This window comes from Chiloscyllium plagiosum, chromosome 28 (genome assembly GCF_004010195.1).
Source record: "Chiloscyllium plagiosum isolate BGI_BamShark_2017 chromosome 28, ASM401019v2, whole genome shotgun sequence".
NCBI lineage: Eukaryota > Metazoa > Chordata > Chondrichthyes > Orectolobiformes > Hemiscylliidae > Chiloscyllium > Chiloscyllium plagiosum.
The window spans coordinates 41200927-41215034 of NC_057737.1; the positions used below are offsets into that span (position 1 = coordinate 41200927).

General features: G+C 40.6%; 1 protein-coding gene across 3 annotated transcripts in view; it reads right to left on the reverse strand.

The window, feature by feature from the left end:
- Positions 1-14108, reverse strand: part of LOC122564136 (lysine-specific demethylase 2B-like) — a 163434-nt gene that overhangs the window by 87472 nt on the left and 61854 nt on the right. For 2 of the 3 annotated variants that reach the window (XM_043718752.1, XM_043718751.1), the window contains exons 4-5: positions 10769-10855; positions 8018-8233 (exon numbers count right to left, since the gene is read on the reverse strand). In XM_043718752.1, the coding sequence (XP_043574687.1) occupies positions 8018-8233; positions 10769-10855 (303 nt within the window). The remainder of the gene's footprint in view (positions 1-8017; positions 8234-10768; positions 10856-14108) is intronic. The other variant, XM_043718753.1, reaches the window with a different exon arrangement.

Consider the following 14108-nt stretch of genomic DNA (forward strand, 5'->3'; position numbering starts at 1 on the left):
GATATAAAGAGCGGGAATTATTGCAAAATAGGAGTAGAATCTTAAACATGTTAAGGATCCATTTACAGTGATGGTAATGGGAGGGCCAATCAACCTTACTTGGTTGCCTGGACGTGGAAGTCTTTATTCTTTTCCTCAAGCTCAAGTTTCTCTCCTTGTGTGGGGTGAGAAGACAAATGTCAGGCATCCCACCGCTTGCTTTGGCCATCTCTGTCCTATTATGTGCTGTTTTCTCCTGCAATGACATAAAAGGGATTGAACAAGATGGGAGTGACTGGCACAGATGTTAGTGCTGGTGTAGGTGGGGGAAAGGTAGTGATGTGCTCCAAATGAGTGAGTACAAAGTGCAGAAGACAGGAAAGCTTAGATGGTGCATATAAAAATGAAAGTGGTGGATCTTGAGCTTTGGTGGGAGGTGAGAGCAGTACAGAGTTAGAGTGAGTGTGAAGTAACAGAGAGAAGATGGTGTCATTTACCTTTGCAAAGCACAGATCATTAATCTTCTTGTGGCATTGCTCAGCATTCCTCTGGACATGGGAAACTGCCCACTCTCAGGTGGCCACTTCAAGCCAGGTTGGCACGGTCCTCGTTGTGATTTTCTCTATCAGAGAGCAAAGAGGATGACCCTCCTCTATCCCATCTCCAGGATCTCCAGGTGATAAGTCAGCAAAGTGAGCTGCCAACTTACATCTATCAGCCATCGCTGAAGCAATTCTGCCCATACTGAACTGTGATAGAAAGGTAATTCCTGACTTGTAACAGTGGACCAAATGCAGAGCAGGGCTTTAAGTACTGCAGCATTGGCAGGAAGCCTGGATGTTCGAGACAACAACAAGCACTTCATTGCTGGTGAGTGCACAATGTAGGCAAGCAGGAGGCTGGAAGAGCAAAGCAAGCCAGGCAGCATTAAGAGATGGAGAAGTCAATGTTTCAGGTGTAACCCTTCTTCAGGACTAGGAGTGGGTGCAAGGGGAACTGCAGATAAAGTGTGGGGTGTGGTTTGGGTGGAGAGGGGGCAGGTAGTGAGGGAGGGATAGCTGAAAAGTCACGTGACTGTAGTAGCCAGTTTGTTTCATGGTGTGGTCAAAGAGCTGCAGGGCTGAAGAGGTCATGGCCTTGTGGAAGTGAGAAAGGGACTCATTGAGTGCACATCTGAGGGAGGCAGAGAACTTCTTGAAAGTGGGCATCCTTTGAAGAGACTTTGCAGTGGTACAAACTTTGTGACAATAACAGGAGTGTGTACAGTAGAGAGGTTTGGTACATAATGAATAAAGCAGTGGACAATTGCACAAGATAACTTGCTACAGCTCAGAGTGAAATCCTCCATGAAACTCCTGAAATTGATATTTCGCCAATATTGGGAAAAATTCAGCCCATAGACTCCAGTAGCTTTCTGATAAGCAACATAAGACAAACTGGTATGTATTTCTGTGGCTTTCCTCTTGTACTCATCAACATTGACAGCAGCAACAAGAGCTCACTGTGGAGGTAGAGTTGAAAAATGTGGTGCTGGAAAAACACAGCAGGCCAGGCAGCATCCGAGGAGCAGGAGAATCCACGTTTCGGGCATAAGCCCTTCTTCAGGAATGTGAGATAAGGTGGGGGGAGGGGGAAATGAGGAAGCTGGAGAAATCTACATTCATCCAGTGTAGTTGGAGGGTTCCTAGGCAGAAGATGAGGCGCTCTTCCTCCAGGCGTCATGTGGCTAGGGTCTGGCGATGGAGGAGGCCAAGGACCTGAATGTCATTGGCGGAGTGGGAGAGGGAGCTAAAGTTTTCAGCCACGAGGCGGTTGGATTGGTTGGTGTGGGTGTCCCAGAGGTGAACCCTGAAATATTCTGCAAGTAGGTGGCCTGTCTCCCCAATGTAGAGGAGACCACATCGGGTGCAGCGGATACAGTAAATGATGTGTATGGAGGTGCAAATGAATTTGCGACGGATATAGAAGGATCCATTTATGGCCTTGGAGGGAGGTGAGGAGGAGGTGTGGGCGCAAGTTTTACACTTCTTGCGGTTGCAGGGGAAGGTGCCGGGAGTGGAGTTTGGGTTGGTGGAGGTGTGGACCTGACGAGGGAGCCACGGAGGGAGTGGTGTCTCCTGAATGCTGATAGGGGTGGAGAGGGAAATATATCCCAGGTGGGGTCTGTCTGGAGGTGGCGGAATTGACCGAGGATGATACGATGTATCCGGAGGTTGGTGGGGTGGGAGGTGAGGACCAGTGGGGTTCTGTCCTGGTGGCGACTGGAGGGGCGGGGTTCAAGGGCAGAGGTGCGGGAAGTGGAGGAGATGCGGTGGAGAGCGTCGTCGACCACGTCGGAGGGGAAATTGCAGTCTTTGAAGAAGTTGTTCGTTAGCGGAATTGGTCCCTCCTGGGAGCAGATGCGGCGAAGCGGAGGAATTGGGAATATGGGATGGCGTTTTTACAGGGGGCAGGGTGGGAGGAGGTGTAATCTAGGTAGCTGTGTGAGTCGGTCGGTTTGTAGTAAATGTCTGTGTTGAGCCCGAGATAGAAATGGAGAGGTCTAGTAAGGGGAGGGAGGAGTCTGAGATGGTCCAGGTAAATTTGAGGTCGGGGTGGAAGGTGTTAGTAAAGTGGATGAACTATTCAACCTCCTCGTGGGAGCATGAAGTAGCGCCAATACAATCATCGATGTAGCGGAGGAAAAGGTGGGAGGTGGTGCCAGTGTAGCTGTGGAAGATGGAAGCGAAAATCATGGAGGTAGTGGAGGGCGTGGGTGGTGTCCCGAACATAGTGGGGAGTTCTTGGACTAAGGGGGACAGGACAGTGTCGAGGTATACAGAGATGAGTTCGGTGGGGCAGGAGCAGGCTGAGACAATGGGTCGGCCAGGGCAGTCGGGTTTGTGGATTTTGGGTAGGAGGTAGAAATGGGCGGTGCAGGGTTGTGGTACTATGAGGTTGGAGGCAGTGGATGGGAGATCTCCTGAGGTGATGAGGTTCTGGATGGTCTGGGAGATGATAGTTTGTTGGTGTGAGGTGGGGTCATGGTCAAGGGGGCAGTAGGAGGAGATGTCTGTGAGTTGGCGCCTAGCTTCAGCTGTGTAAAGATCGGTGCACCAAACTACCACTGCGCCTCCCTTGTCTGCCACTTTGATGGTGAGGTTGGGGTTGGAGTGGAGGGAGTGGAGGGCTGCGTGTTGTGAGGGTGAGAGGTTGGAGTGAGTGAATTTGCGGGGTCAGTCGGTTCCGTAGGCAAGTGCTGAGGAAAGAGATGTGGCTGTAGTAGCGAGTTTATCTCAGGACGTGGCACCCACTCCGACCTCTCACCCTCAACACACAGCCCTCCACTCCAACCCCAACCTCACCATCAAACCGGCAAAATGCCTCAAATCAATAGTCTGTCTTTAATGTTCCATTGTTATCGAACTATTCTTAGTCTCCTATCATTCCAGATTTTTGAAGTTTGTGAAGGAAGGGACACCAGTTTTAATCTGTTGGAGTTCTTTAAACAGAAAAATCAGGACTAAAATAATATTTAGTGGCAAGATACTGATGAACATCATTATAATAGACAATAGTCCCTTAACATCTAAATATAATTTGGAAATTATTTAGAAAGAGTAGATGAGATTAAATAAGAGTTTAGATAAGGTCTGGAGATGAAGCAGTAGACTTTAGCACCATAGGATTGTTCCTTTCCACCCAAGGAGGGAGACATCCAAACAGTTTAACATCTAAATCGAAAAGTTGATTGTTTCAGTTGCCTGCTTTTTTAGTTAGCTGGAATCGAGTCTGTAACAGTGAGTGAAATGACAGTTCTCTTACTCGATATTAATCTGTCAATTGAAACTGCCAAAGACATTAACTCAGCATTCATTTGTTTGCTGTTTTGAGAACTTGGGCATGTGCAAATTGCCCACTGCATTTGCATATATAACAGTGGCTGCATTTGCAAAATGCTCTGGACCATCCTGTGGAAATACAGTACTCTGTAAATACAAATTTTTCCTTTCAGAGACCATTAGGCTTTATGAATATGTAATAGAACAGGTGTACCAATGCTCATGATCACCTACGGTGAAAGTAGCAGCATGTGGGACAAAGATTCAACAGTATTTTATTATATATTAATTTTGACAGAATGGGAAGAACATCCTATGGACAAGCAAACCTCTGGCATGAATATTCAAGATTGAAATGGTCACAGATTCAATTCCATAATTTGCAATTTCTCTTCATTTTCCTTCAAAGTTGGTGTGCATCATGCACCGGTACACCACTTTTGGAAAAAAAACAATGCAATGGACAGAATGCACAAAGACAAAACAGAAACTGCTTTATAGTATGCTTCATAAAACATAGCAGCCCTTTGTCTTGTTAGATAAAAGTTCATTTGAAAAACAGATCCAAATGCTTTAGAATCATGCACAGACCTCATCATCAGTGCTCTAGCATATTTTCAACATCAATTTTGATTCTGGCCATGAAAATTCTTCAACTATTGTAAAAGAAAACGTATTTCTTGAATATATGCAATTTCAAGTTCACGACACCAATGAACAGTACATAGCACAGAATATTGTATGAATGCAAAGTCTGGGCAATGTCATAAATAAAAGAGTTCATCTCTCATGTATTAAGAATTTTAGCTTTTAGAAGCACTGTTCTTCTGTGTGCATATTGAACGCAGCTTTCCAGTCAGTCATTCTCTTAGTGTACTACTACATCATTTATAAAAAGGACATTTCCATTTGACGTTTAACTTGGAGATTCACTTATTTACTACAATGGTAGTGATGACATTATACAACAACTATTATATTAAGCAATTCTTCAAGACAGTGGCCCAGATTAATTCACCTTTCCCTTTCATGCTCTTCAAAATGCAAATTTTGTTGATCATGTAAAACAAGCTTTTCCCACTGTCTCCACTTTCAAGTCCCAGATTTCTTGTTCCCCTTCAAAAGTGAAAAGTTGAGTGATGTGGGTTTTTGAGTCGGCAAGTGAGCAGCAGTAGCCTTCAGCTGTTAGACAGCTTTCGTTGCTGGCCAGTGTTTTAACTGCAGGTTTTTTTAAAAAAGACTTACCTTTTCACAGCTTTATTTGCACAAAGAATCAGCCTCAAGGATCCGTCCATTGGACCATCCCATCTATAGAAAATGTAAGGATTTAAAGGGCCTCACACCCGTTAAGTTCAATTCCAGCTCCATGGCAGCCATTGTTGCTGCCCCATAATCTCATTTTGTAACCAAACTGGCACTGTGACCGATTTGGGATAACCTGACCTAAAGATAGAGTTTACTGTTATGAATAGCATTCACAACTTTGATAAATCTCACCCTTTTATATTCCAGGCCCCAATTTTGGTTATAACGCAGATAACAGAAGTATGGAAGTGTAAATCAGATAAACATGCAAATCAACAGAAATTAGTAAGTTTTGGTAAAATTTCTTTGTAGTCTGAAGCTTCACTGAAAGTCTTACCAAAATTCGCCAGTGAAATAAATGAAAGGAATGTAATTGCAATCCATGTGACATTAAACTCAGCAGGAAGACTGAGGGCTTACCCATTTCATTATAAGTTAATGCAATGATAATTTTACTTGTTGGTACTATCCACTAAAAGTTAATCTTTACAAGTAGGGTCTCATATTTCAGTTAATGTTGAAGATTAAAGAAGAAAGATTCAAGTAAAATCTCTTAATTTTTTACATGCCTCTCAAACTCACCTTTCTTCCCCTCGATTTTTGCTTTCTGTACCTGGTTTGATATTGAAGCAGAAAGTGCCAATTAGAGTAGTGAATGCATACCCTCAATTTCTTATAACTCAAGGTTTCCAAAACTGTGGGTCCTGACTCTCAATGGTATAGCAAGACTACATTTTGGATCTGGAAAGTATAAGGCAGCAATGGCTATCATGAAACTAACAGAAACTAACTGTGAGGTCCCTTTAAATCATGCTTTCTAATGAAGGGCATGGCCTAACGTACAGGCTTTTGAGGCCTGACTCCTGGTGCAAATAGGCTGCAAATATATAGTTTTTCCTTTACAACCCAGATATATTTTCCAACAGACAGAATCTGCTCAATGACACAAACTCACAAACCTAATCTCTCTCCTCCCAACCTCCACATCCCACTGAAAATCGCTCAAACTTACTCTTGGATCATATGAAAATGGGGCCACATTGAGAACATGTTTGGGAAAAACTGATTGAACAAATCAATTAAAAGAACCATTAAATAAGATTGTTATTTATCCTGTTCACATAGGTCTCAGATGCTCTGCAGGAACTGCTCCACCCCAAAGGCTTTCTAATACACAGTAACTGCAATTTTCAAAGCAGAATCCAATAGAATGCCTGAATGCAAGTAATGAATTGTTGGGGTCATTTGTTACAGAGAGAGAATAAAATGCAGCCTAATGTAGGCTAAGCTTTATTATTGGCTGGGAGAAGCAATAGGGATGTAGACAAATTGTAGTAATTGCATTACTTTTTCAAAGAGTCAGCAGAGGTGTGACAAGCAGAGAGCATTCCTGCATCTGTACAATTCTAGTACAACTCGATAGTTTAAAAAAAGCACAACTTTCAAGCTGTAGAATTTCTGCAAGTTGCACAATTTAAATCTTATCCTTTAAAATGGCATTTTGGCATCACTTACTCCATTTTTGGTTCTATTTAGTTCTTGATAAATTTGAGAAACATTTACTGTCAAGTTGGCTAACAATCCAGATATGGCTGTTGTGATTCAAGTTTTGATGAGTAACAGACTTCAGTCCGAATCAGGGTACAACTATTGAAGACTCAAAGCTAGGCCAAATCATGCCAGTAGAAAAAATAAGTGGTTTGAACAATGTCAATTGCACCCAAGTGAATGTGAATATTCCACAAAGATTTCAGAAAAGGTTTTTGTTAAAAACGAATGGTCATATTTTCTTGCACGTCCACCTAGTCACTGCAAAAACTCCTTTCACAAAATAGCCATATGCACATGTACCAGATATTTAACGAATTGTCTAAAGTTGCAGGATTCTGGATGCTCATGTATTCATCTGCGACAGTTATTGTATTGGTGTTAATCTCTGGGTTAATTTGTCCACTGAATTATTATAGCCCATCCACTGCCTTATAGAGTGTTACATTTGTTCACATCTTCTCCTTTGCACATACCAGCTGGTAGGTTTAACATCAATTCACTTTGTGCAATGTATATTTATTGACAATAAATTCATATTTGATCAATATTGCCATGTCATCACAAAACTAAATTTAAAATGATATTAAATTGAAGTACTTTTAAAAAGTGTTATTGTGTCCTCCTTTGTTACATTCTGCCTTTATGGACAAAATTCAAAAGGTTTTAGAAGACACCGAGCGCCCAGCATCAGCAATGCAAGGCTTCAACTATTTTCTAAAAAAGCCATGTTACTAAATACAGTCCACTTGGGCAAATTACTTTATATTTAATGCCACAAAAAGGAACAAATAAAAAGACTGCAGTTTGCACTGACTAAGATGTCTATTCAAAAATCATTTTGATAAGAAAAAAATTAAATTTCACAATTCTAAAACCCTATATCATTTCATTGAATTCACCATTTCAAGTGACTGAACAATTGCAATCGTCCATCTTTACCCAATTTATTAAACACCCAAATCAACCCATAATTGCATTACTTCCACACTTGGACACAGAATTCCATGACAATATTTGCTCAACACTATGTTCAAATTGATTATTTAATATTCAGAACACTATATTGTGCAGTATAATAATTACAGATAAAAACAAGTACTTCCATGTCCTATTTGCTGTATCAATAGGAATACATCACAGAATCAACAGACAACATAAATGACAACCTACATGAAGTATTTCCCTGCCTATAAACTAACATATTGTGCTGGTAAACAAATACATTTTCCATAGCAATGCCCATACATTAGGGGAATTCTTCAAGTTTGTACCTGGCTGAGCACTTAAGATGTAAAATGTCACCAAGTATTAACAATTTTTAAATCCCATACCAAACAATAATATTTTTAAAATTGCAATACCTTTTTACTTGGACCCAAATCAGTTGGTAAATCTTTTTCTTTTCTTCGTTTGAGTCCCAGACCATCATCAGATTTCCTTCTGTTAGGATGATATTCCTCCACTTTTGGACGTCCTAGGTCTTCAGATTTTCGTCTCCCTCCATCTTCACCTTCTTTAAACTCCTTTAAGAGAGACCCAGGAAGATTGGAGGCGAATTTAAACCCAGGGCCTCTCTTCTGCATGAAGATCGGAAATGGGAATAAACGCACATTACCACCCGCGATTGCAGAGAAGCTTGCGCTGCGCTGCCTGGTGTGGTATGTGGTCTACATGTATTTACTTTAAATGCATTTGTCCCTTTGTGTTTTGTTTAAGTACAAAGCTACAAATGTCGCAACAGTACTTTCAAAGTCACATTTTCTTTAAAAAAAAGACTATGCATGTATCGTACCATTAGCATGTGCTTGGCTTAATCCAGGTTTTTGTTTTTAAATAGTGCATAACCATGTCACATTTATTTCCTCAAAACTAATTCTAAAATTACAATCCTTTAGGTATACCTAAAGTATGATGAGACCTGATAGAAGTTTATAAAATAATGAGGTATAGACAGAGTTAATGGTAGGAAGGGGGATTTCAAGACTCTAATATTTAAGGTTAGAGGAGAGAGATTTAAAAAAAGACTTGGGGGCAATTTTTTTTTTTTTTACACAGAGGGTGGTTCGTGAATGGAATGAACTTGCTGAGGAAGTGGTGGATGTGAGCACAATTACAACGTTTAAAAGACATTTGGATAAGTACATGAGTAGGAAAGGTTTGGAGGGATATAGGCCAGGAGCAGGCAGATGGGATTAGTTTAGTTTGGAATGGACTGGTTGGACCAAAGTGCCTGTTTCCATGCTGTATGACTGTATACAACTGCTCTTTTGTGCATTTAGATTATATTTACAGTACTCAACATGCTAATACCAAGTTCTATAAACATCTCCATAAAAATAACACTAATGTAAAGATGAATACAACTGAAATCTAGTATGGGGTAACGTGACATCTTCAGATTGACCACAGCTGTATAATGCAGGTCTCAAGCACCTTGTTGGGTGCTTGGAGTGGGGTGGGGGGGTAGGGGAAAAGAGTCCAGTGACAAGATCACCCATCTAGGTTATAAGATGGCAGATCAATCATCAATGTCATGGAATTTTACAGGAATTACTTCAGTACTGGCCAAGCCCATCTGAGTAGATTTGGTTACAAGTGATTTTGTTTAGAATTTCTACTGCTATCCAGGTCCCCAAATAATTTTGGAAGTAGTGTTTCAGTCGTACATAGATAGGTAGAAATAGAGTGTATGATGATAGTGATAAACATGGAGTATCAAATGTAAACATCCATTATCTGACTATTATATTTGACATCTTTCGTAGATGAATTTTTTTTTAAAAAGAAGAAACTTGGGTCTAAATGAAGGGCTTTTGCCCGAAACGTTGATTTCGCTGCTCCTTGGATGCTGCCTGAACTGCTGTGCTCTTCCAGCACCACTAATCCAGAATCTAAATTGGTTGCAGCCAGCACTGGTTACAGACTGAAGTCCAGTGTTGAATGGCTAACCCATTCTCAAATTAAGTCTTCTAAAGTCTTCGAAAAAAAGCAACTGAACCAGCATCAAATTTTTCATCCACTGCAAATTCACACCTGCATGATAATCTCATATTAGGTGTTGAAAGGAACACCTGCCAGTTGGCCTCACTAGACAATGGAGCCAGACTTGTGAATACAGTATATGGTATTTCAGCAGCTGTGTCTCAGCAGCACAGCAGAGAGGGAAAAAGAAAGGAATTAAACATTTCTCTTTCCCTATTTCTGGTCATTATCTCTGCAGCCAACACCCAGAGAAAAAGCAAATTGAGGAAATAACCAGTCACTGAGAATTCAAAAGGTATCTACAAACTTCACCACTGCTAAGGAGACCGTTAAACAATTGGGATCTCACTTTAAAATCTAAACAACTCAACAACTCAGAGAACTTTCGAAGTGCATAATCTTTATTCTTCCTGTTTATACCAGGTACACACACCTTTTTAAAATGTTACCAGTGTTTGCATGTGTTTGATGTTGTACTTTATTAATTTTTTTCTCAGGTTTAGAAGGTAATAAAATGGTTTTTCTTTCACTCAATAAAACTTTGCCAAATTGGCTCCTTAATTTTGACTAATATAACTTTTTAGTTGAAGTGCAATGGCTGTATGCTAAATAATAAAATTGTTATTGCAACTGACTGAGATGGGGGAAAATAAAAAGAGGGGAGCCAATTTACCCCATTATCATCTGGTTATTTACAAGATAGAAAGATAGAAAGAGGACACTGTATGATCGAATTTAGTGATGTGTGTACATGGCAAACCAAATGCCTTTGCGTTTTCAGAGCCCAAGATGGTCAGTTAATAAAATATTCAATTTGGTTTATTGCAGATCTATAAAATGGAGGGAAGGAGCAAAGAGCCAGGGTGCATGAAAGTGGGGAAGGAAGAGACAGAAAGATGAGAACTTCCCTCCATTATACAAGATAATGGAGATTTTATAGTAGAAATATGGAAACGTATAAAATTGCGGAGCAATCAGAATTAATTTCTATTACTTCCAGCTTAAAATAAATTTCTGAACAGAAATTACTCAGGCCCAAATCTTTCCTAGTTTTCTATGTTAGACTTAGAATTCCTTTCAACCAGAAATTTTCTTTCTTTTTAAAAATAAATTACTTCATCAACACTTACTTTGCCTGTTTTTCCTTCCTGGTTACATTTTGGACATTCCCAGCAATTTGGCAACTCATCATTTATAAGCCCTTCAGACTCCTCCACCTGATGTTAAAAAGAACATTAACGTATTATACACATACATGAATCAAACATTTTAGATCGAAAATAGCTAGATAACTGAAGCACGTCCTCAAGATCGGTCAAATGTCAATAATACATACCAGGCAAATAGTTAGCAATTAGTGATTTTTTCAAAGAAATAAAAATAGGCATATTTTGGTTGAAGGAAAGGTTGAACAATAATTAGCTCAATTTTGTTGTACAAAGTACAGTTGTTGAAAATGTTATCACTATTTGCAACCCATTCCACTGTGTGTGGCTTATTTTATCACTTTGGACTTATTACAAAAGGAGACAAGTGCGGAGTAACAGAGCTCTTATTTTCATGACCCACCCTGTCCAGCTGAAACATTCAGAAATCTAACTTGCTGGGAATGCCAAGTCTCACATGGCAGATATCAAAGTAAACCCAGATTTTAGCAAGGCACTAGTCAATTTTCATGCGTATTGATGGACTGCAAATACAGCTTGACTGAAATAAGCCAAATACACATAATTGGTCCACATCATTTTCTTGCACTCTTTCCAAATCCTTAATGTCATTAGTCTCCAGAAATCCTCCAATTTTGATCTTGAACCTGCTCAATGATTGAGCTTCTACAGCCATCAGGGGGAAAAGAGACCAAAAAATCCACTATACTGAGTGAAGAAATTCCTCTTAAGTTCACCTACACTTTGGCTCTCCTGTCAGGAAAAATATTCTAGCTGTACAGATCTTGTCAAAACCCATGAAAAATTTCTAGGTTTCAATGAGATCAACTCTCACTCTTTGAAACCATAGGAAATATTGACCCAGTCTCCTCAAAACAATTCCATTATCCTAGGGATTAATCTAGTGCACTGCAGTTTAACTCCCTCTATGGCAAGTACATTCTTTCTTAGATAAAGAGATCAAATTTGTACACAATACTCCCAGGTAATATCTTGGGCAGCCTTGCTTACAGGCATTGCTGAGAAACTTTTCAGCCTGTCTCCAGGGTAGCAACCGCAGTTTCTTTAGGCATGTCTATTCTAAAAACCAGTAACTGTATAAAGCTTTAAATTGATTCAGTGCTAAATAATTTTTTTTTAAATGAAAAAAGCTACACACCATTGATTATTTGCTCACAAAGAAAGCTAAACATATCCTAAACACCTAAAGAAAGAGTTAAGAGGACCCAGAAGGGGACATGCAAAGCCAATGGCGAGGATCAAGGAAAATCCCAAGGCTTTCTATAGCTATATCAGGAATAAAAGAATGACTAGAGTAACATTAGGGCCAATCAAGGATAGTAGCGGGAAGCTGTGTGTGGAGTCAGAGGAGATAGGGGAAGCATTAAATGAATATCTTGTCAGTATTCACATTGGAAAACGTCAATGTGAATGGGGTTGAGGAGAATACTGAGATACAGGCTACTAGACTAGACAGGATTGAGGTTCAGAAGGAGGTTGTGTTAGAAATCTGGAAAGTGTAAAAATTGGTAAGTCCCCTGGACAGGACAGGATTTATCCAAGGATTTTCTGGGAAGCCAGAGAGGAGATTGTAAAGCCTTTGGCTTTGATCGTTATGTCATCATTGTTTCCAGGAATATTGCAAGACTGGAGGATAGCAAATGTAGTTCCCTTGTTCAAGAAGGGGAGTAAAGACAACCTGGTAATTATAAACAAGTGAACCTTACTTCAGTTGTGGGTAAAGTGTTGGAAAAGGTTATAAGAGATAGGATTTATAATCCTCAAGAAAGGAATAAGTTGATTAGGGATAGTCAACACGGTTTTGTGAAGGGTAGGTCTAGTGGTTTGGATCAGAAATTGGCTAGCTGAAACGGCAAAGGGTTGTGGGTGATAGGAAATGTTCATCCTGGAGTTCAGTTACTGCAAGGATCTGTTTTGGGTCCACTACATTTTTATAAATGACCTGGATGAGGGCATAGAAGGATGGGTTAGTAAACTTGCGGATGATACTAAGGCCAGTAGAGTTGTGGACAGTGCAGAAGGACATTGTAGGTTACAGAGGGACATGGATAAGTTGCAGAGCTGGGAAAATGGAGTTTAATGTGGAAAAGTGAGCGGTGATTCACTTTGGAAGGAGTAACAGGAATAAAGTATGCAAGGCTAATGGTAAGATTCTTGGTAGTGTAGATGAGCAGAGAGATCTCAGTGTCCGTGTACATACATCCCTGCAAGTTGCCACCCAGGTTGATTGGGTGGTTAAGAAGGCACACAGTGTGTTAGCTTTTATTAGTAGAGGGATTGAGTTTTGGAACCACTAGGTCATGCTGCAGCTGTACAAGAACTCTGGTGTGGCCTCACTTGGAGAATTGCGTACCGTTCTAGTCACCGTATTATAGGATGTGGAAGCTTTGGAAAGGGTTCAGAGGAGATTTACTTGAATTTTGCCTGGTATGGAGGGATGGTCTTACAAGGAAAGGCCAAGGGACTTGAGGCTGTTTTTGTTGGAGAGAAGAAGGAGGTTAAGAGGTGACTTAATTGAGACATACATGATAATCAGAGGGTTAAATAGGCTCTCTGTCCACCTTTTTTTCCCCTCAGATGGTGATGGCTAGCATGAGGAGATATAGCTTTAAATTGAAGGGTCATAGATATAGAACAGATGTCAGAGGTAATTTCTTTACTCAGTAGTAGGGGCGTGGAATGCACTGCCTGCAACACTAGTAGACTCACCAACTTTAAGGGCATTTAAATGGTCATTGGACAGACATATGCATGAAAATGGAATAGTGTCGGTTAGATGGGCTTCAGATTGGTTTCATAGGTCAGCGCAACATCGAGGGCTGAAGGGCCTGTTCTGCGCTGTAATGTCCTATCCTTAAATGTTGAAACTTTATTGCTGGAACAGCACAGCAGGTCAGGCAGCATCCAGGGAACAGGAGATTCGACGTTTCGGGCACAGGCCCTTCTTCAGGAATTCCTGAAGAAGGGCCTGTGCCCGAAACGTCGAATCTCCTGTTCCCTGGATGCTGCCTGACCTGCTGTGCTGTTCCAGCAATAAAGTTTCAACTTTGATCTCCAGCATCTGCAGACCTCACTTTCTCCTATCCTTAAATGTACCCATTTCACACATTCTGGGACAAACTGCATAAGGTATCATATATATTGTTATGAAGTTGAAGGCATGTACTGTACCTTTGAGAGGGTGAATGCTATTCTGAACTGACAGATTACAAGCATCGGTGTATATGACTAGATGGTAGTCCCAGAGTGTACTCGAAAATTGAAAATATATAACATTTGGCTG